Source organism: Patagioenas fasciata, chromosome 1, assembly GCF_037038585.1.
Source record: "Patagioenas fasciata isolate bPatFas1 chromosome 1, bPatFas1.hap1, whole genome shotgun sequence".
Lineage (NCBI taxonomy): Eukaryota > Metazoa > Chordata > Aves > Columbiformes > Columbidae > Patagioenas > Patagioenas fasciata.
In genome coordinates this window covers 193,095,861-193,112,206 of record NC_092520.1, presented here as the reverse complement: position 1 = coordinate 193,112,206, position 16,346 = coordinate 193,095,861, and the positions used below count along the sequence as shown (strand labels likewise).

General features: G+C 38.4%; 1 protein-coding gene across 3 annotated transcripts; it reads left to right on the top strand.

Moving 5' to 3' along the window:
• Positions 1-1,875: 1,875 nt before the first annotated feature.
• On the top strand, positions 1,876-15,822 carry ZNF800 (zinc finger protein 800). Of its 3 annotated transcripts, none has more exons than XM_065859684.2 (5): positions 1,877-1,994; positions 2,649-2,756; positions 4,984-5,079; positions 8,670-8,813; positions 11,181-15,822. In XM_065859684.2, exons 2-5 carry the CDS (start codon positions 2,696-2,698, stop codon positions 12,944-12,946), a joined length of 2,067 nt encoding a protein of 688 aa, XP_065715756.1. In that variant the 5' UTR covers positions 1,877-1,994; positions 2,649-2,695; the 3' UTR covers positions 12,947-15,822. The 3 variants fall into 3 exon arrangements, with proteins under 3 accessions (XP_071659483.1, XP_065715756.1, XP_065715750.1); XM_065859678.2 differs by having other exon boundaries at positions 2,646-2,756; XM_071803382.1 differs by lacking the exon at positions 8,670-8,813 and having other exon boundaries at positions 1,876-1,994; positions 2,646-2,756.
• Positions 15,823-16,346: the final 524 nt, after the last annotated feature.

Genomic DNA, 16,346 nt, shown 5'->3' with positions numbered 1-16,346 from the left:
GTAAGAAAACAAGAAAGGTCAGCAGATCCCTGTTACTCCTTCTGACAAGTTTATCAGGAAATGAACTATGACAGAGGTTGCTTCTTTTTTTGTGCTACCTCGTGGCATTCAGACACTCACAAAAGTGGTTGTAACTTTTCAGTCACTTGAAATACAACCAAAAGTTTCTGAATTTCCATTGCTGAGTTTATGATATGCAGGTTGCTTTTCTCTTATTTTATGATCACTCAATAAAAATATATTGCTAATAAGGCTACCAGAGTCCATGGTAAATCACCAAGACACAAAGTTAAGCTATGTTACTCTACTAGTTCAACGTTTGTAGCACAATAGCATCAGCAAGAATGTAAGGTGGTCTTAGTTTGAACCAGACATTCACTTCTCCTAGGAGCTGGGGGATGTTAATTCTCCAAGTTTGTTACTTCTTGGGCAAGTACAACAGTCAGCAAGCTATTGTGCAGAAAAAGAGAACTATGTTCGTTGCACTTTGTTACCCACAAGCTTTGCAAATTTACCCAAGTGTGTTATACATGGACTGAACGCAGCTGTATGGCTGGGTGGAGTTCAAGCCTCTTCCATCTTTGCCTAAAATTCAGCAGAGCTCAGGTTGCAGCTAAGCTCATTAAGATGAGATCACCTCTGGATACATGCAGAGACCTGCATTTGGATGGCTAACATGAAGGTTTTAATTGACTTCTGCTGTACTTCAGAGCTAAGATGCTACTGGGCTCTAGGCTGTTTGTTCTCTGATACTTAAAATGCTTCATTACCCAAAGCCCAAACAGACTTTATGGAGTTTGAAATTGGCCTCCTGCTGCTTCAGAAATAGATTTATTGGTGGAATCAATGTCTGTATTTTAAAAGAAGACTCTATTGCTTACAAGTTGATGGTCACAGATGGCAGGCTCTTTCGTTTTTGAGAAATAGTGTTATTAACGCATCTTACTCTCACACGAGACAGTATATTTGACTTGAACTTCGTCTGAAACTACAAATCCCACCTCCATTAAGAGGTGATTCTATCACAAGCCAGGGCTTGACAGATTGTTTCTGTGTTTGTACCATCACTCACCATTTTTTCAGTAATGATGTTCTTATTCATTTCCCTACAAAAGGCTTTCCTTAAGTGACAGAAGCTTTTCTGTGAGAGGAAGAAGTCTCACTCATGCCCCCTTCTTTGGCAAAAACCGAGTATTACCTTTGGCCAACCCCAGCTGCTAAGAGAGCGGAGGACCAAGCAGTCACCATGTGGAAATCTATCTGGAGACACCAGTTGCCAGGGCATCCACTACAGCATCCCAACGCCATCTTGCCAGTATTTGAAACAGACGCTACAGAAATCTCTCTCAGAAAAGGCGTCCGTCCTCTAGGTGTTTAAAACATTGATCGATCTTTTTCCATGATGAATTTACCAGAACTTTTTTTTTTTTTTAACTGTACTAAAGGCGACCAGGCTGAGACGGGGCAGAAATGCCACCTCAGGTGATAGCGGCTGCTCCCACTCGTGTCCGAGCATCGTTGCCCTGCGGGTAGCTCTGCACATCACCGGCGTGTGCAGAGCGTCGCCACGAGCCTTTCTCCGCACAGGGACAAGGACAGCGCAGTTCCCGCCGAGCCCTCCGCGCGGCACTGAGCCCCAGCAGTGAGCCGCTCCGCCTCAGGCCGCCTCGGCGGCGCCATGGGCTGGAGCGCCCGGCCGCGCCGTCCCGCCATAGCCACCGCCACAGCGGGGCCGCCCAACGGCCGCCGCGTGCCCCGTCCCGCCGCCGCGCCCGCAACCGCCCCGCCGCGTGCCGCCGCCCGGCACCTGTGCCGCCCGCGCGGGAGGGCGGCGGGAGAGGCGCGTGCGCACTGCGCGGCCCCTCGCCGCCACCGCCGCAGTCACTTCCTGCCCCTCTGCCCATCCGGCTCCGGGGTCAGCGGCTGCCGCTCTGGCGGGACAGGGGCGAATAAAGTTCTGTCCGGGGAGAGGGAAGCCGGCCGTCCGCTCCCAGGTAGGGGCTCGCCCGCGGCGGCCTCCCGCCGCGCCCTCCTCCTCCCGGCGGCGGCGCTTGGCGCCCGCTGTCACCTGCCGCCCGCCCGCCCCTCCCTGCCCGGCCTCGCGCGTGGCGGGGCGGCGGGCGCGCCCTGCTGCGGCTCTGCCAGTGCCGCGGGAGGCCCCCGGCCCGGCGGCCGCTGGCTGTCGGGGACGCGGCTTTCCGCACGCTCCTGTCGGAGCTGAGGGACGCGGTCCTGGCGGCGCGGCTGCGGGAGGAGGGCCGGGAGGTGGGGACGGAGCGCGGCGGGGGAGCGGCGCGGCGGGAGCCGCCCGCTGAGGGGGCGCGGGGCCGGGCGGCTCGGCTCGGCGCGGCGGGAGGACGGCGACCGGGGCTCCATCCGCCGGCCAGGGCGCAGGTGGAGGCGAGGCGGGCGCGCTGGCTGAGGCGGGCCGGGGCAGCGGGGCCCCAGCGAGCGGGAGCGGGGCGGCCAGGCTCGGCGCAGCGGCCGTTGCAGAGGGCGTTGTGAGACCTGCGGTAAACAATGGAAACTTTCTGTGCGCGAAGGGTGCCGCTGCCTGCCGGCCTGCTCCGGCCGTGCGGGTGCGGGGTTAACGCTGTCCCGAGCCGCCTGCTCCTCGGGATTGACAGTTAATTTGCTTATTTTAGCAGAAACGAGCTGCTGGATGTAGAAGGAAAGTAGGTCGTGTGCACGGAAAATGCCTGTAAGGGACAAGTGTTGTCAGACTGACCACCCTCACCATGGATGCTGTGAACCAGGTACAGTGGCCTGTGATGCTTTGGCTGTTTTACTTATCTTTTTGCTTAAAAACTTGCGGAAACTGTTACGATGTTGCAAACGTGCATCACTAGTGACAGCTCTTTCCGAATTTTGTTTGGATTTTTTTTTTTTATATCACTGAATCATAGAATAACAGGTTGGAAGGTAATCAAACCGTTATATTGAAATTATTTTAGGAAGAGAATTTCTCAGTTCCTGCAGGATGTGTAATAATCCTCAAGCCTCCACAAGCACATTGTATGCTGTAAGCAGATGAAGGCAAGAAGTTGTGTAAAACAACTGGCCTTTTTGTTTCCAAAAAGTGTAATGTTCTGATTGTTTTTTAAAATGGTGTTTCTGACAATCTCTTGTATTCGCTCTTTATGTTTTTACTTTACATCTTCTCTGGTTGAGGTCTGATGAACTTGAAGATCTTATTTTTGGAGGAGAAAAAAAACCTACCAAGTCCTTAGACAGCTGTTTGCATTCCACTGCTGGGTGACATGGAAGATGCCATCAGTGGAGAGTATAATGGATACTTTGAAAGTTCAGCCAACTCGTTAGATGTTTTTGTAGTTGTTCTGCTTACTGTTATAATTGGTAGCCTAAAAGGAAATTTGGTTCCTTTCTTGTTGCCTTGTTGTAGAGTTTGTTATTTGGATGCTTTCACTTGTGTTTTGAAAAGAAAGGCATCAGTTTGGGGAATTAATGGTTGAAAGCGTGAGCATGGCAACTTCGATAATCCTCCTTTAATTAAATGTAATTTGGCAGTAGATATTGTTCATCTAGTAGAAACATTTATTTGTACTTAAGATTAAATAGTTTTGAGTTGTTCTAGTGTTTCAAAAAAGCTAAAATAATTTTCTTGTCTTAGGAATAACAGTGATGTATTAGTCTGCCTCATGTGTCTCACTCCTCTTGATGTCAGTGGGTGCTGCCTGTGCATATTAGCAGCAGTATACAAGCAAAAATACTATTTTGAAGAATAGGGAATAGGCTAGTAGAATACAATATGTCATTGTGTTAGAGATCCCCAAACGATTAACTGATTTGTAATGGTTGTTATATGTTCGTGTATATAATAGTATATTATGCGGCCTGCGTAGTTGGGTGGAGTGTTCATTCTGTCATTCTTTTCAGCTCGAATTTATTTATAACCATACATCTTCTAGAACATCTTTCGTGTCAAAATGAGTTTAATCTATTTGCACTTCCTATCTCTAAATAGTTTTATACTGTACCTCTACTGCTCTTTATTGCAAATAAATTTCTTAGAGATGCTAAATGCTTCATTTAGAAATGGAAACCTTATAATGGGGTTGAAAACTAAATCAAATGGCTAAGGTAGGAGCCAGTTTATAAACTACAAAACTAGTAATTTTGTCAATGAGAAATTAAGAAGGCCTAACTAATGATTTTGCAAACACATTCTTGAATAAATGCTCTTATTCATTTAAACTTGGTTTTCCCTCTGGCAAAGCTCAATTGCATGCATATACAGTAATGGAATGCTATTAATTTTCGTATACACAAATACTGTGTGTTGGAATAACTAATAATCATCCTGATCAATAAATATTTTAGTTTCAATACAATTTACAAAGATTGTGATGTAGAATGAAACTTCAGAAATAAGGTGTTACTTTAGCAGTTTGCTTGAACCAGAAGTGTTTCTTGAATGTGGTTTTATTGGTTAAAAATATTATAATAGCTATTTTTGGTACATACTACTTAGATATACTTGTGCTTTTTTCTGATAATTGCTACTTTAGATTTGGATTCAGTGCTTAGGTGTCTACTGACAACATTGAAATTGCATTGTAAGCTGTGAAGTACAATATTTGATAGGGCTTTTTTTGTGAATCTGTTTTGGTTTGAACGATCAGAGTCAGGTAGATTGTTCTGGGGAATTTCTTTAATTGACAGAAATTTTTAATGAGTCAATTTGGTTTTGTATGTTTATATGGTTTTGTGTTTAATACACGTAGCTTTGAGTACACACTTTCTTTAATCAAAATGACAGTAAAATGTCAGAAGGTATCATGGCTGGAAGATTCATTATTGGCTTTTTAAATTTGGTGTAGATGAAAATTTTTGAGTAAGACAACTTTTACATTAGTCTTGACCTTTATTTTTAACTAGTTTACTGTATACACAGAAAATCCATAACTAATAAAAATTACCTGACTGTTCTCTAATGACTTATTATTGTTTTCTGTACTTCAGTGCATCTGTTGGAACCTGGTGACCCTCCATTATTACAGCGGCCTCTGCAAACATCAAAATCTGGTATTCAACAAATAATTGAGTGTTTTCGATCAGGTATGAAACTATGACTCCTAAGAAGTTTGTTAACTTGTTATGAGAGTTATATATTGTATATTGTTGTATATTAAAAAAACACAGCATCTGACTTTCTGTATAGTTGCAAAATTTTTGTCGGTTTTTGGTATTAAGTGCTGGTTCTTTTAATAAGGGTTTTCATATAAAGTAGTGAAGATACAGCTCCTGCTGTATAGTCATCCTTCAAAAGCATAAAAAATTAGTTTGTTGTTCTGCTTTATATCATCCCTCCTGCTTTTATTAGAGACTTTATCCTAAAACTCCTGAAAAGATGAGAAAATGTAGTGCTTATCTTGAACTTTTTAGAATTGCTTTATCATGTGGCTTTTAAGTAGTTCCTTGATTGTTTTCTGGAGTTGCAATCCATAGCAATGAACCTGAGAATAACAACTGAGTGTTTGGGTGAGCATGCCAGAGATGATTGGAACCTTTGATGTTTTCGAGCTGTTTCTATGCTTCTGATGTGGCAAACCAAACATTTTATTTTCACAGCTGTTGGTACAAGAAAACAGGAGTTATTACAAAAATTAAACAATGTCTTTAATGCTAGTATCTGCATGTTTCTAGATTTTCCCACATAGAGCTGTTATATATATATGAAATGTTTCCTGTATAAATCATTGTTACTCTGTGACGAGATGCATGTCTGGGCTGAGTCTTGTAGAATGGCACAATATTCAGTTTATGTTCTCCACTTGCATTTAAACAACTTAGTACAAAATGAAAACTTGACGTAAGAGTTGTCATTAGTAAACTTTTTTATAGAAAGTGTTTTTGGATGAGATTGCCGAAGGCCTCAGATATGCATGGCAGCCGTTGTCCTCATGAAACAGATTAATGATATCTCTGCTGGTAATAGCGCTAACTAGTTGCGAGTACTGTGTCTCTTGGCTGTTTCCAGATTGCCCGTGTTGGCAGGTGTTGAATTGATAGCTTACCTTGTCACCTTCAGTTATCTGCCAGGGAAATTAGACAGAAGGCAGAAGTACTTAGACCAAGATTTTACTGGTTAGTTTTGAACAAGCAACTTTTCATTATAGAAAGAAACTATTTTGATTCTTGTGGCAAAGAAATAGAGATTAAATCTGGAGTATTGTCCGTAATTATTCAAGTGGTTTTGGCAAAAACTTCTGTCATGCAAAACATTAAGAATAACAGATGAATTTGAATTTAGATTTTCTTTCCAAAAATGGAATTTCTTGCGAAAGGCATAAACTTTGATATTTCTGCCAGAGAAATATTTGTAACCAATGTTCTGTATGGAGTTCTTGTGACTATGATGTTGTTCTGGCTTCACCATGCATAAATATTAACAGAATTTGACAAAGCATCACCTGCCCCGATTAGATGTAACTACAAAATAGAGAAGGCTTCAGAGAGTTGGGGGCAGCATATGCTGGCAGAAGACTGACTGCAGTTGGTGAAGAATAAGGACATGTTTAATTTTTTTTGCTCTGTGTCCACAAAACCAGTGGATGTTTTAAATTTATTTGCTGTTTCCAGAAGTCTCTAAAGATCTACAGCTTAATTCAAAAAGGCTATTTTTTTTTATTCCTACCAAAGAAAAGCTTCATAGTTGCATAAGGAAGGTTGGATGCCAGACTGACTACCGTGTCATCTGGTCTGACCTCCAGTATGTCATAAATCCTTAAATCTCACCCAGTAATTTTAAAGCCAAATAATTCTGATTTCAGTCCTGAATGGAGAAAGACTGGACAGTTAGTGTTAACAGGAGAGAGAATGAGGGACTTGTGTGTCCCTTGACTGGGAAACAGCAGAGATTGAGATAATTTTTTTTATTTTGTTTTGTTTTGGAGAGGAGTTTGTGGCTGGGGCATGCATCAGCAACATGGCTGAATTTTGGTTTATTGTGTGCTGTCATCAAATTGGAGGCCTTTTGTTTGAATTATAGTTGGGTAACTTACTAGAATTTTATCCACATGGAGCATCTTCAGTTTTGTTCAGCTGGGTTTTCATCAGTGATTTTCTTTATATGCAGAAACTCAAATGTCTGTGAGACCTGAGTAAACAACTTGCTTTTGGGGGAACCGTGTACCATTTTTAAATTTGGAGTTTTCACTAACTCTAAATATTTGTCTAGTAGTCTGTTTGTATAAATGCAGGTCAGATGAAGGTGAGGTTAGTAACACTTGAGGGAAGAGCAGTGAGAAGACAGAAGGCCAGGACTGGGGATCAGGAGGGATTTAGGAAAGGACAGAAAGTGGGTGGTAGCTTAATTTTAAAGCAGTTGTTGAAGAAGGAGAAGACATCATGCTTTGCAAAAACTCAGTTGTAAAGAAAAAAAAATTGTAGTACTACTGTTACACCAAGAAATAAAAAGTTGCCTTGGTAAGGCCCATTCATATGGAAGAACTGTTAGTTGTTATGAAATTATTAATATTTGAAAGAGTTTTCTTCAGGAAATAATTCTGCAGTGTGACTCAGAGTTTGATCTTTGAAAGGTTTCTTAAGAGAAGTATCTGTGATCACTGAAAACTTAAATTTCTGTTTCAGCTTGAAGAGTGTCTTGATGCTATTTCTCACTTTTGTGATATTATTTATTATTAGTCCAGTTCCATTATATTTTTGCTTGTTGGATAAATTTTTATTTACTCTGTTATAAGAAAAAATCAAGATAGATAAATTAGCTAAATTTGGTTAGCTAGTGTTTCTTTCCAGTTTGATGTGGGTAAGTATTATCATTTACTAATCCATTGCTAATTTTAAGCATTATGTTCATAGTTTTTGTGAGATGAGAAATGAAGGAGTGAGTTTGAAGTGTAACAAACTCTGGATCTTTTGGTTGTTTAAGCAAGGCAGGAGCTGGAATACATCAACAATGCTAGATGAAATTGCATCTGTGTGGTTTTTTTTAAACATACAGTATATAATAGTCTGGAAAACCTGCACATTTTGTCACACTATGTTTTAATAGAAAAGTTTCTGACTTAAATGTATTTTCCTTTCAGCAGGCTTAAAACATGTCTACAGTTCTACTTTCTTACCTAAGCATCCTCATCTTGATCTTGCGTTAGATACCTAGATGTAGTAACATTTATTGACCAGTTAGTTATTATCTTTGTTTATTATATGCTCTGTGGTTTTTTGCCTTACTGGGTGCTATTTTTACATGAAATAGCTTTATATATCTTACTTTCTTAGCCCTGTCAGATAAGCTTAAAGAAAAAATATGGCAGGCTTCTTTAGGTGCTCTGGGTGCTTGTTCTTTCCTGTTGGGCAATTGTATTGCAGCAACCAGATACTGCAGTATGGGCTCCTTCCTAACATTAGCTGTTAGTTTTATTGTAAAACGTTGTGCTTTCCCTGTAAGCTGCAATGTGCAGAATCCTTGACTTTTTTTTTTTTTTTTTTTTTTTAAAAACTAGTCTCATTTTCTTAGTGAAACCTGGAGTATGTTTCATAAACTTACAGTGCAATGAAGTAGCATTGACGCAAGATAAAATGCTGTTATAATTGTCATGTTTTAAAATGTTTCAGTTTCATGGGATGATATGAATTAAAAGATGAACAAAAAACCTTCCTGAAGTGTAACATTTCTTTTGTTACAGGAACTAAACAACTTAAACATATCTTGTTAAAAGATGTGGACACCATTTTTGAGTGTAAATTGTGCCGGAGTCTCTTCAGAGGATTACCAAATTTAATTACTCATAAAAAGTTTTATTGTCCTCCAAGTCTCCAGATGGATGATAGTAAGTCTTACTAACTGAAGTATTTAATAAAGCTCTCTGAAGCTGAGAAACTTCTCTTTCCATATCAAACATACCAGAAACAAAATGCAAAAAAAGAAGTGGAATTAAATTTCAATAGTAACACACGTAGATGACCTTTATGGTAGCAAAGCTACAGCACTGACTTACTATGCCTTAACAACCAAGACCCATGTCAGTGTCATAATTCGATAGCTAATTTACACATCTAACCTTTTAAGGAAGAGTGCCACTGTTAACAGTATTCCTTCTTCCCCTTTTTCTTTGCTGTCTTTTTGTCTTTGCTGTGGAAGATGCTGCCTCAATATTTCAAAAATTAGGAACCAACAGAGATTTACACAGGCGATTCTTTTCACACGTTGTGTCAGGTAGTGTAGTGAAGTAGAAGGTGAGAAGACTAGTACTGTCACCTTCCTGGCCAGCTGCAGAGAGTCACAGAGCTTCTCTGTGAAAAGGAATGAGTTGTACTTTCAAAGCAAGGTTAGAAGTGCATCTGAGTCAGGTGCAAAAGTTTCAAAGCAAAACAAGAACACTTTGAGTAAGGACTTCCTGGCCATCTCCTTACATTGTGGCCTTCATTTATCTGGCTGGTTAGCTTTCATAGTACACTGTTCACTAGGAGGGGTGCAAATGAAGAGAATACTGCTCCGTGCTCTGAATAAAACTGAATAAATACTTACGTTTTATGTAAAATTGAGTATGACAATTATTGAATGAAGTAGGAGCTTTTTGCAATAAATAAAATTTAAAGATACTGAACAAGAGGTAGGAATAAAAGTTCAGTATCCCCATGGTGAAAAATTCCAAAGACTATTCCCTGGTGAATTCTTTCAGATGTATTCTGTTAGTGTAGTCATTAAATGGTCTGAAAAGATGCTATAAGATAGGAAGGACTTTTTACCCTTGTTAAAAATATATATAGTAAGGTCCCAATTGAAACTGACTGTAAAAGGTGTTAAAAATTTGGTGTTAAAAGATGGGCTGAGTAAGAAAACAGCCTATTTCTTGTGCTGACACTGTTCTTATGTATTGCTGGCAGTGTGGAAGGAACAAACGTGACTAAGTGTGGGTTTCTAATTAGCTGTTACCAGGAATCACATCTTCAAATCATCATGAATAATCTTGAACTGTATAATCTTGGTGCCTTACCTTTTTGCTTCAGCACCCTGGCTTCTTTGTTATGCCAGTTCAGACACTTAGCGTATTGTCCTGGGAATTACATCACTGAACTAATTTGGCATTTAAAACCAGGATAAGACTGAGGCCTGTAAAATCATAAATATCGTGAAGGTAAATGGGAGCAATCATTTGTTTCTCTTTTTTTTTTTTTTTTCATGATACAAAAACAGTGGGGTATCCAGCAAAATTACCAGACAGTAAACTTATCAGTATTTCTGGTAAAACAAACAAAAAACCACTGCTTAACACTGTGGTAGCCAAGAATCTAAATGCTTTAAAAGCATCTGAATAAACTTTTTGTAAACTAGGTGTATGAGAACAGTGCTTTAAAGGCAGACTTCAGCTTGAGAAGTTTAGTGGCATCAGATAAACAAGGAGGATCCCTGTGTTCTTCTTTCTTGCTTTTAGAGTCTGCTCCGATGTGTTATCAGGGCAGAATACGGGATGAACCTTCAGTGACCCTCAATTTATTCTTTTTTAAAGTAACTTACTTGGCTCAGTTTTTATTGTTTTGAAAAATTAGTACATTTTTTCCCATGAATAATACAGGATTTTTCTGTCCTTAATGTTTACTATCTTATAGTGTCACTCAGCTTATTAACTGCTTTGGTATTACTAAAAGCTTTACCTGCTCCAGAAGTTGTCTCTACTCTACTCATATCTTCAGGCAGTGCTCAGGTTTCACAGATGTTTCATTCTGTCTTAAGGACTGTTCAAAAATCATAGAGAAGAGCTTATTTCCAGAATTAGGTTCCTTTATTGAGAATGCCTGTTCCCAGCAGTAGGAAAATAAGTTTCTAATGATACTTCAGGCTTTGTTGCACTCCTGCAGAACAAACTCAGTTGTATGCTGTTATTTTTGCAATTGACACAGATTTTTAAAGAACAGTTTAATTCCAGGTAAACTGAGTTTTAGTTTACGTGGCTTTCACATTAGCACACTGGAAGGAGGTACTTCCAGCATTGGGTTTTAGTTAAAAAGTCGTTTGTACTGGTGTGATAAAAACGATTATTCAAAGCCTCTAAGTATAAATGGTCAGAAAAATAGTACAAATACAGGATTTGTGCAAGTTTCGTGACTGAGTTGACACAGCGTTTAAAAGATACTTTGAAATTTAAATAATTTGAAATTACCAAATAATTAAAAAATACCTTTGCCTCTTTTCACAGACCTCCCAGATATAAATGATAAACAGAGTCAAGCCATAAATGACCTCCTGGAAGCAATCTATCCAAGGGTAGATAAGCAAGAATATGTAATTAGATTGGAACCTATAGAGACTAATCAAAATGCTGTATTTCAATATGTATCAAGGACTGATAGCCCAATTGAGAACAGAGAAAGCAGCAGTACCCCTGATCAAGCTCCAGTACAGATACAGGAACCTAGCACTGAGCAACCCAAGACTGTTTCAACTCCAGCCCCAGTCCCAGCTGGGGAGACTGTAGAGTTACCTCCTGCTGATCCCGTTACAAACAAGGTAATACCTACACCTGAAGAACAGCCTCCAACAGAAAATCTGGAGTTGGACTCTCCGGATAATTCTGATTTTGGCCACCAGTTGATATGTTGCCTGTGTAGGAAAGAATTTCATTCCAGACGCAGTGTACGCCGACACATTCGAAAAGTGCACAAAAAAAAGATGGAAGAGCTAAAGAAGTACATAGAAACAAAAAAGAAACCAAATCAGTGCTCTGCAAAAGGACGAAATAAGAATGTTCTTGTAGCGTTAGGTAGAAGTTGTCCTGTATGTTATAAATCATTTGCTACAAAAGCCAACGTAAGGAGGCATTTTGATGAAGTTCATAGAGGATTAAGAAGGGATTCCATTACTCCTGATATAGCTACAAAGCCTGGGCAACCTTTGTTCTTGGATACAGTTTCTGCAAAAAAAACTTTTAAGACCCGAAAACAAAAGTCGTCTTCAAAGGCGGAATACAATTTAACTGCGTGCAGATGCCTTCTGTGCAAGAGAAAATATAGTTCACAAATAATGCTGAAAAAACACATGCAAATTGTTCACAAGATAACTCTTTCTGGAAAGAACTCTAAAAGAGAGAAAGGACCCAACAGTACTGCCAATGGCACAGAAATGAAAGTCAAAGTTGAACCAGCAGATTCTGTAGAACCTTTACCCCCTTCTGTTGCCTTTTCTCCGCAGAATGAATTAAAGGGAACAAATCATTCAAATGAGAAAAAGAGCACACCATCAGCACAGAAAAATAAAGTTAAACAGGACCCTGAAAACCCTAAATCAACTTCTAAATTAACGACTAAATCAACCTCTAAATCAACCACTAAATCAACCTCTAAATCAAGCAATGCATCTGCTGCAGGTGGCCAGCAAAAAACCAGGAAGCCAAAACTTTCAGCTGGCTTTGACTTCAAACAGCTTTACTGTAAACTCTGTAAACGCCAATTTACTTCAAAACAGAACTTGACAAAACACATTGAATTACACACAGATGGAAATAACATTTATGTTAAATACTACAGGTGTCCACTCTGCTCTTATGAAACACGTCGCAAACGTGATGTGATAAGGCATATAACTGTAGTTCATAAAAAGTCACCACGCTACCTTGGGAAAATAACTGCAAGTTTAGAAATTAGAGCAATAAAAAAGCCAATTGATCTTGTTCTAAATAAGGTGACAAAAAGAGGCCCTCAGAGGGACGAAACAAAACAGGTTGTTTCAAAACAGGATGTCACCTCTAATTCTCCCAATAAAAAGTATGAAGGAGCTGATGTTGGCATTGAAGTAAAAGTAACAAAAAACTTTTCTCTGCATCGATGCAATAAGTGCGGGAAAGCGTTTGCTAGAAAAGCTTTTCTAGAACATCATAAGAAAACCCACAAAGCAAATGTATCTCATTCACCTGAAGAAAATAAAACCAAAGGCAGAAGTACAAGATCTAAAGCTGTTGTCTGGTGAGGGGGAAAAAAAAAAGTGTTTTGTCTCTTTTTAAAGAAAGAAAACAACAGAACCACTGCCTTTTGCTATTGTTGATTTATTGCCGAAAACATATTTTTCCATAGATTTTGTGGTTTAGCAGCTTAAATACTATGGTAGTTGTCAAATTTGTTTATTAAGTTTTTAGTGTTTTGGAAAAGAGTTAATTTCTAAATTTGTCATTGTAGGAAGTTGACATAGAATATAGATTAAACTGTACTGAGTCAACTCTTTAAATTGTCTCGAAGCATCTATTGTAATCAAGCTAATATAAGTAGATTTTTAAAATAGTAATTTTTAAAAATTAACAATGCTTCTGTTTGGTTTGAATAACTTAACCTGTTAATTAACTTCTCCATGACCCAGTTGAAGAAGTACTCAAGGTAAAAGCTGTGGACAGAGAAAATCTGTGTGAACTTACTGGAATTATCATTTGCGCTTTTTTCTTTTTTAAAATTTTAATGTGTTTATGTCTTGTCATAAAAAGGACATGGAACATTTTTTTTTTGAAGGTAATTTGGGTGTTTAATTGCTTTGGTTTAAAATCAGTTTGAGGTGGGTGCCTACAAACACCTTTAAAATAATCGAATTTAGATTTTGATTCTTTAAATGCCTATTTATATAAGCATGGGTTTGGAGATTTCTGGTCATTTTTTCTTCAAAGTGTTTGAGTCGCATCAAGAATTTTTGTTTTAAGCCTAGGTATGTGTAGAAGTCTGGCCAAGAATTTTCTAAACTTCTGCTTATATGGTACTCTGGGAACTTTTCTACACTTGGAGGGGATGTATTCATAGCTTCTCAGTTTTCCATAGCCTTCATGTTAAAGATGGACTATTTTTAAAAGGACCTTTTAAAAAAGGAAATAACATATCTATGTGGTCAGTTTGTATTTCAAAATGACTGACTGATGCCTCAAGGTTGGGGAACTGTACAAAAAGTTATACTGAGGAGAGCCAGTAGTGATACCTGTAAGAGTTTTTAACATCCTTGTTCAGAATTACCTATTTTGCATTTTTGGTGAAAAGAAAACCAAGTGTATGTGCCTTGTTCTATATTTCAACTCTGAAATGCTGTTTCCCAGGATGTGATTTGGTTTGAGTTCAGCTTTCATAGTGAATTGCCACCCGACTACTTTTGAGTTGTAATCTGGTGCTTTTATGACTTCGTAACAAATCCTGATTAAGTGGGACAGGACTTCAAAAATGAACTGAGCTGGACCCTGAGGAGGAGTGACTTCTGCATTTTGATCAAGAATTGAAAATTTAACCTCATAAATTATTTATGTTGTGTAATTTAAAACAGAATTATATGGGTAAACTCAACATTAATTTATTCCCATTTCTCCTCAGATATGTTCAAGTGGTGTTTGGAAAGTCTGAAGTTCATTTGAATGAAAAAGAGTTTAGTTTGTTGTTGGAATGGCTAATATCTTGATAATGGTACTATAAGGTGGAAATATTTCTATAAGCTGTTGTTTTCTTAATAAATTAATAACCATTCTGACTGCTTGTAGGAGAACCGTGCCTCCTGCCAAAACACTGAAATAGTTGAAATGCACATGTGCTTCTAAATTAGCAGCTATCTCTATGCAGTTGAAGTTTGACACAGTATAGAACAAACTTTCTAAAGCTAAAAAAAGTACAGAGGCAAGTCAATGAACAGCAGGTTCGGAAGAAGATTTTTGCTCCTCATTTAGGAAATCATCGGTGAGCTCATCATGCATACTGGTACTCCCTAGGAGTGCTGAATGATGAACAGCTCCAACTTTTTTTGTGATATCCTGCTTTGGCAAATGTATTATATACTGTTTTAAAATATATTACAAATGAATGTGTAAGAGCAAACAGCGTAGTTTATATTTGCTGACTTGTACTAATTCTTAGTATTTGCCATAACATCAGTTTGTTCAGATTGACTAATTTCCCAGTTCCGGGACATTCTGAATTTCACTGTACTGAAGTTGCTTCATAGATTTCCATTTTGTTTCCGTATGTGGTTCATAGGAAAAATTTGTAAACATCTGGGAAGTTTACAAGAATATCTACATTCCTCTATTCTTTAATTTCTTTTTTTTAAATTTATACACAAGCACTTTAATAATAGTTGCAGTTTATTTTTTCAGTTTATATTTTGAAAGATCAACACACTAATGTTAATATGAAGGTAGTGAATATTTGCTGATGTATTATAGACAGACAATCTGTGCACAACCACTTAAAATGTTAGCTTATTTCATTGAATATTAATAAAAAGGGAGGATAGTATGGGAGAAAGTCAAAATATTTTTTCTCTCAAGATCATGAATGACCACTATAGGTAGTACTTGACTGTGTAGAATTTGGAAAAAGTTTTAGATCCTGTTTTTAACCTTTTAATCAAGATTGTAGTACAACAGTTGCATGCCTGCCACTATGAAATTCTTGGCAGGTTTCATGCATCAGTGGTGTGGAGGGGGTTGTTCGTTTTGTTGTTGATTTGTTTTAATTTTAATTTTTATTTTACTTTTTAGAAAATATTATGTTTAGTGATTTGTGTCAAATTGCTACAATTTGAAATGTATTGTACATCAGAAGAAATACCGTGTTTTTATATAGGTTCACTCCCTTACTTAGGGAGGTGCCTTGTGTTCATATATACTTTTTGTATAAAATATATCTAAAAATGTTGATCACAAGATCAGGAGTAAAAATACTTTTATGGATAGAGAAATATTTGGCCTTGTTAGTGCTTTGCACTAAAAATACTGTGAATGGGAACTGGACTGTAGCTGTTGCTCAAAATGTTCTATATTGAATGTACATGCTTTTGTTTGGATAAATATACTGTATTTCATGGAAAATAAAGCAGACTGGAAATCACTTGTAAGTGTGCACAAACAAAAAGATGTCGTATTGGTAAACCTGGCATACGTAGCACTCCACAATTGGAACCTTAAGTTTGCATTTTTGTAAGACTCTTTGGTCACTGAAACTAGTTGTTCGTAATATTATGTTGTAATAAATGTTGGGTTTTTTGTTGTTAAAATTTTGCACTTGTGGAGTGAACACTTCTCCACACTCAAGACTGACACTTGCTGTATTTTGAGAACACCACTGTTGATACTGGCTTTTTCTTCCTTCTGAAAGTATCTCTTCCTTAACCGAGTAAAGCTTGTTTTTATTATCCTTTTAAACCAGAAGAGAATATTGAGATTGAAGGAGATAGCCTATGCATTTTTCTTAAAATAAAAAAACAGGGTTGCCTACTTTTGCATTGCAAATAATGTTCGTGACCATCTAGTGATACTTCTTTTTATAGCTGGAATATAAGGAAAGAACTGCCGTAATCATTGTTTATCCTTTTGTAAAGGAAGACATCAAGCTATTTATGTATCAGGGCATTT

Bases quoted from the DNA above. Each gene is read 5' to 3' on its own strand.
- ZNF800 (XM_065859684.2), top strand. From the start codon at position 2,696: ATGCCTGTAAGGGACAAGTGTTGTCAGACTGACCACCCTCACCATGGA. The intron at 2,757-4,983 runs GTACAGTGGCCT...TCTGTACTTCAG, and splicing joins CCATGGATGCTGTGAACCAG to TGCATCTGTTGGAACCTGGT. The intron at 5,080-8,669 runs GTATGAAACTAT...CTTTTGTTACAG, and splicing joins AATTGAGTGTTTTCGATCAG to GAACTAAACAACTTAAACAT.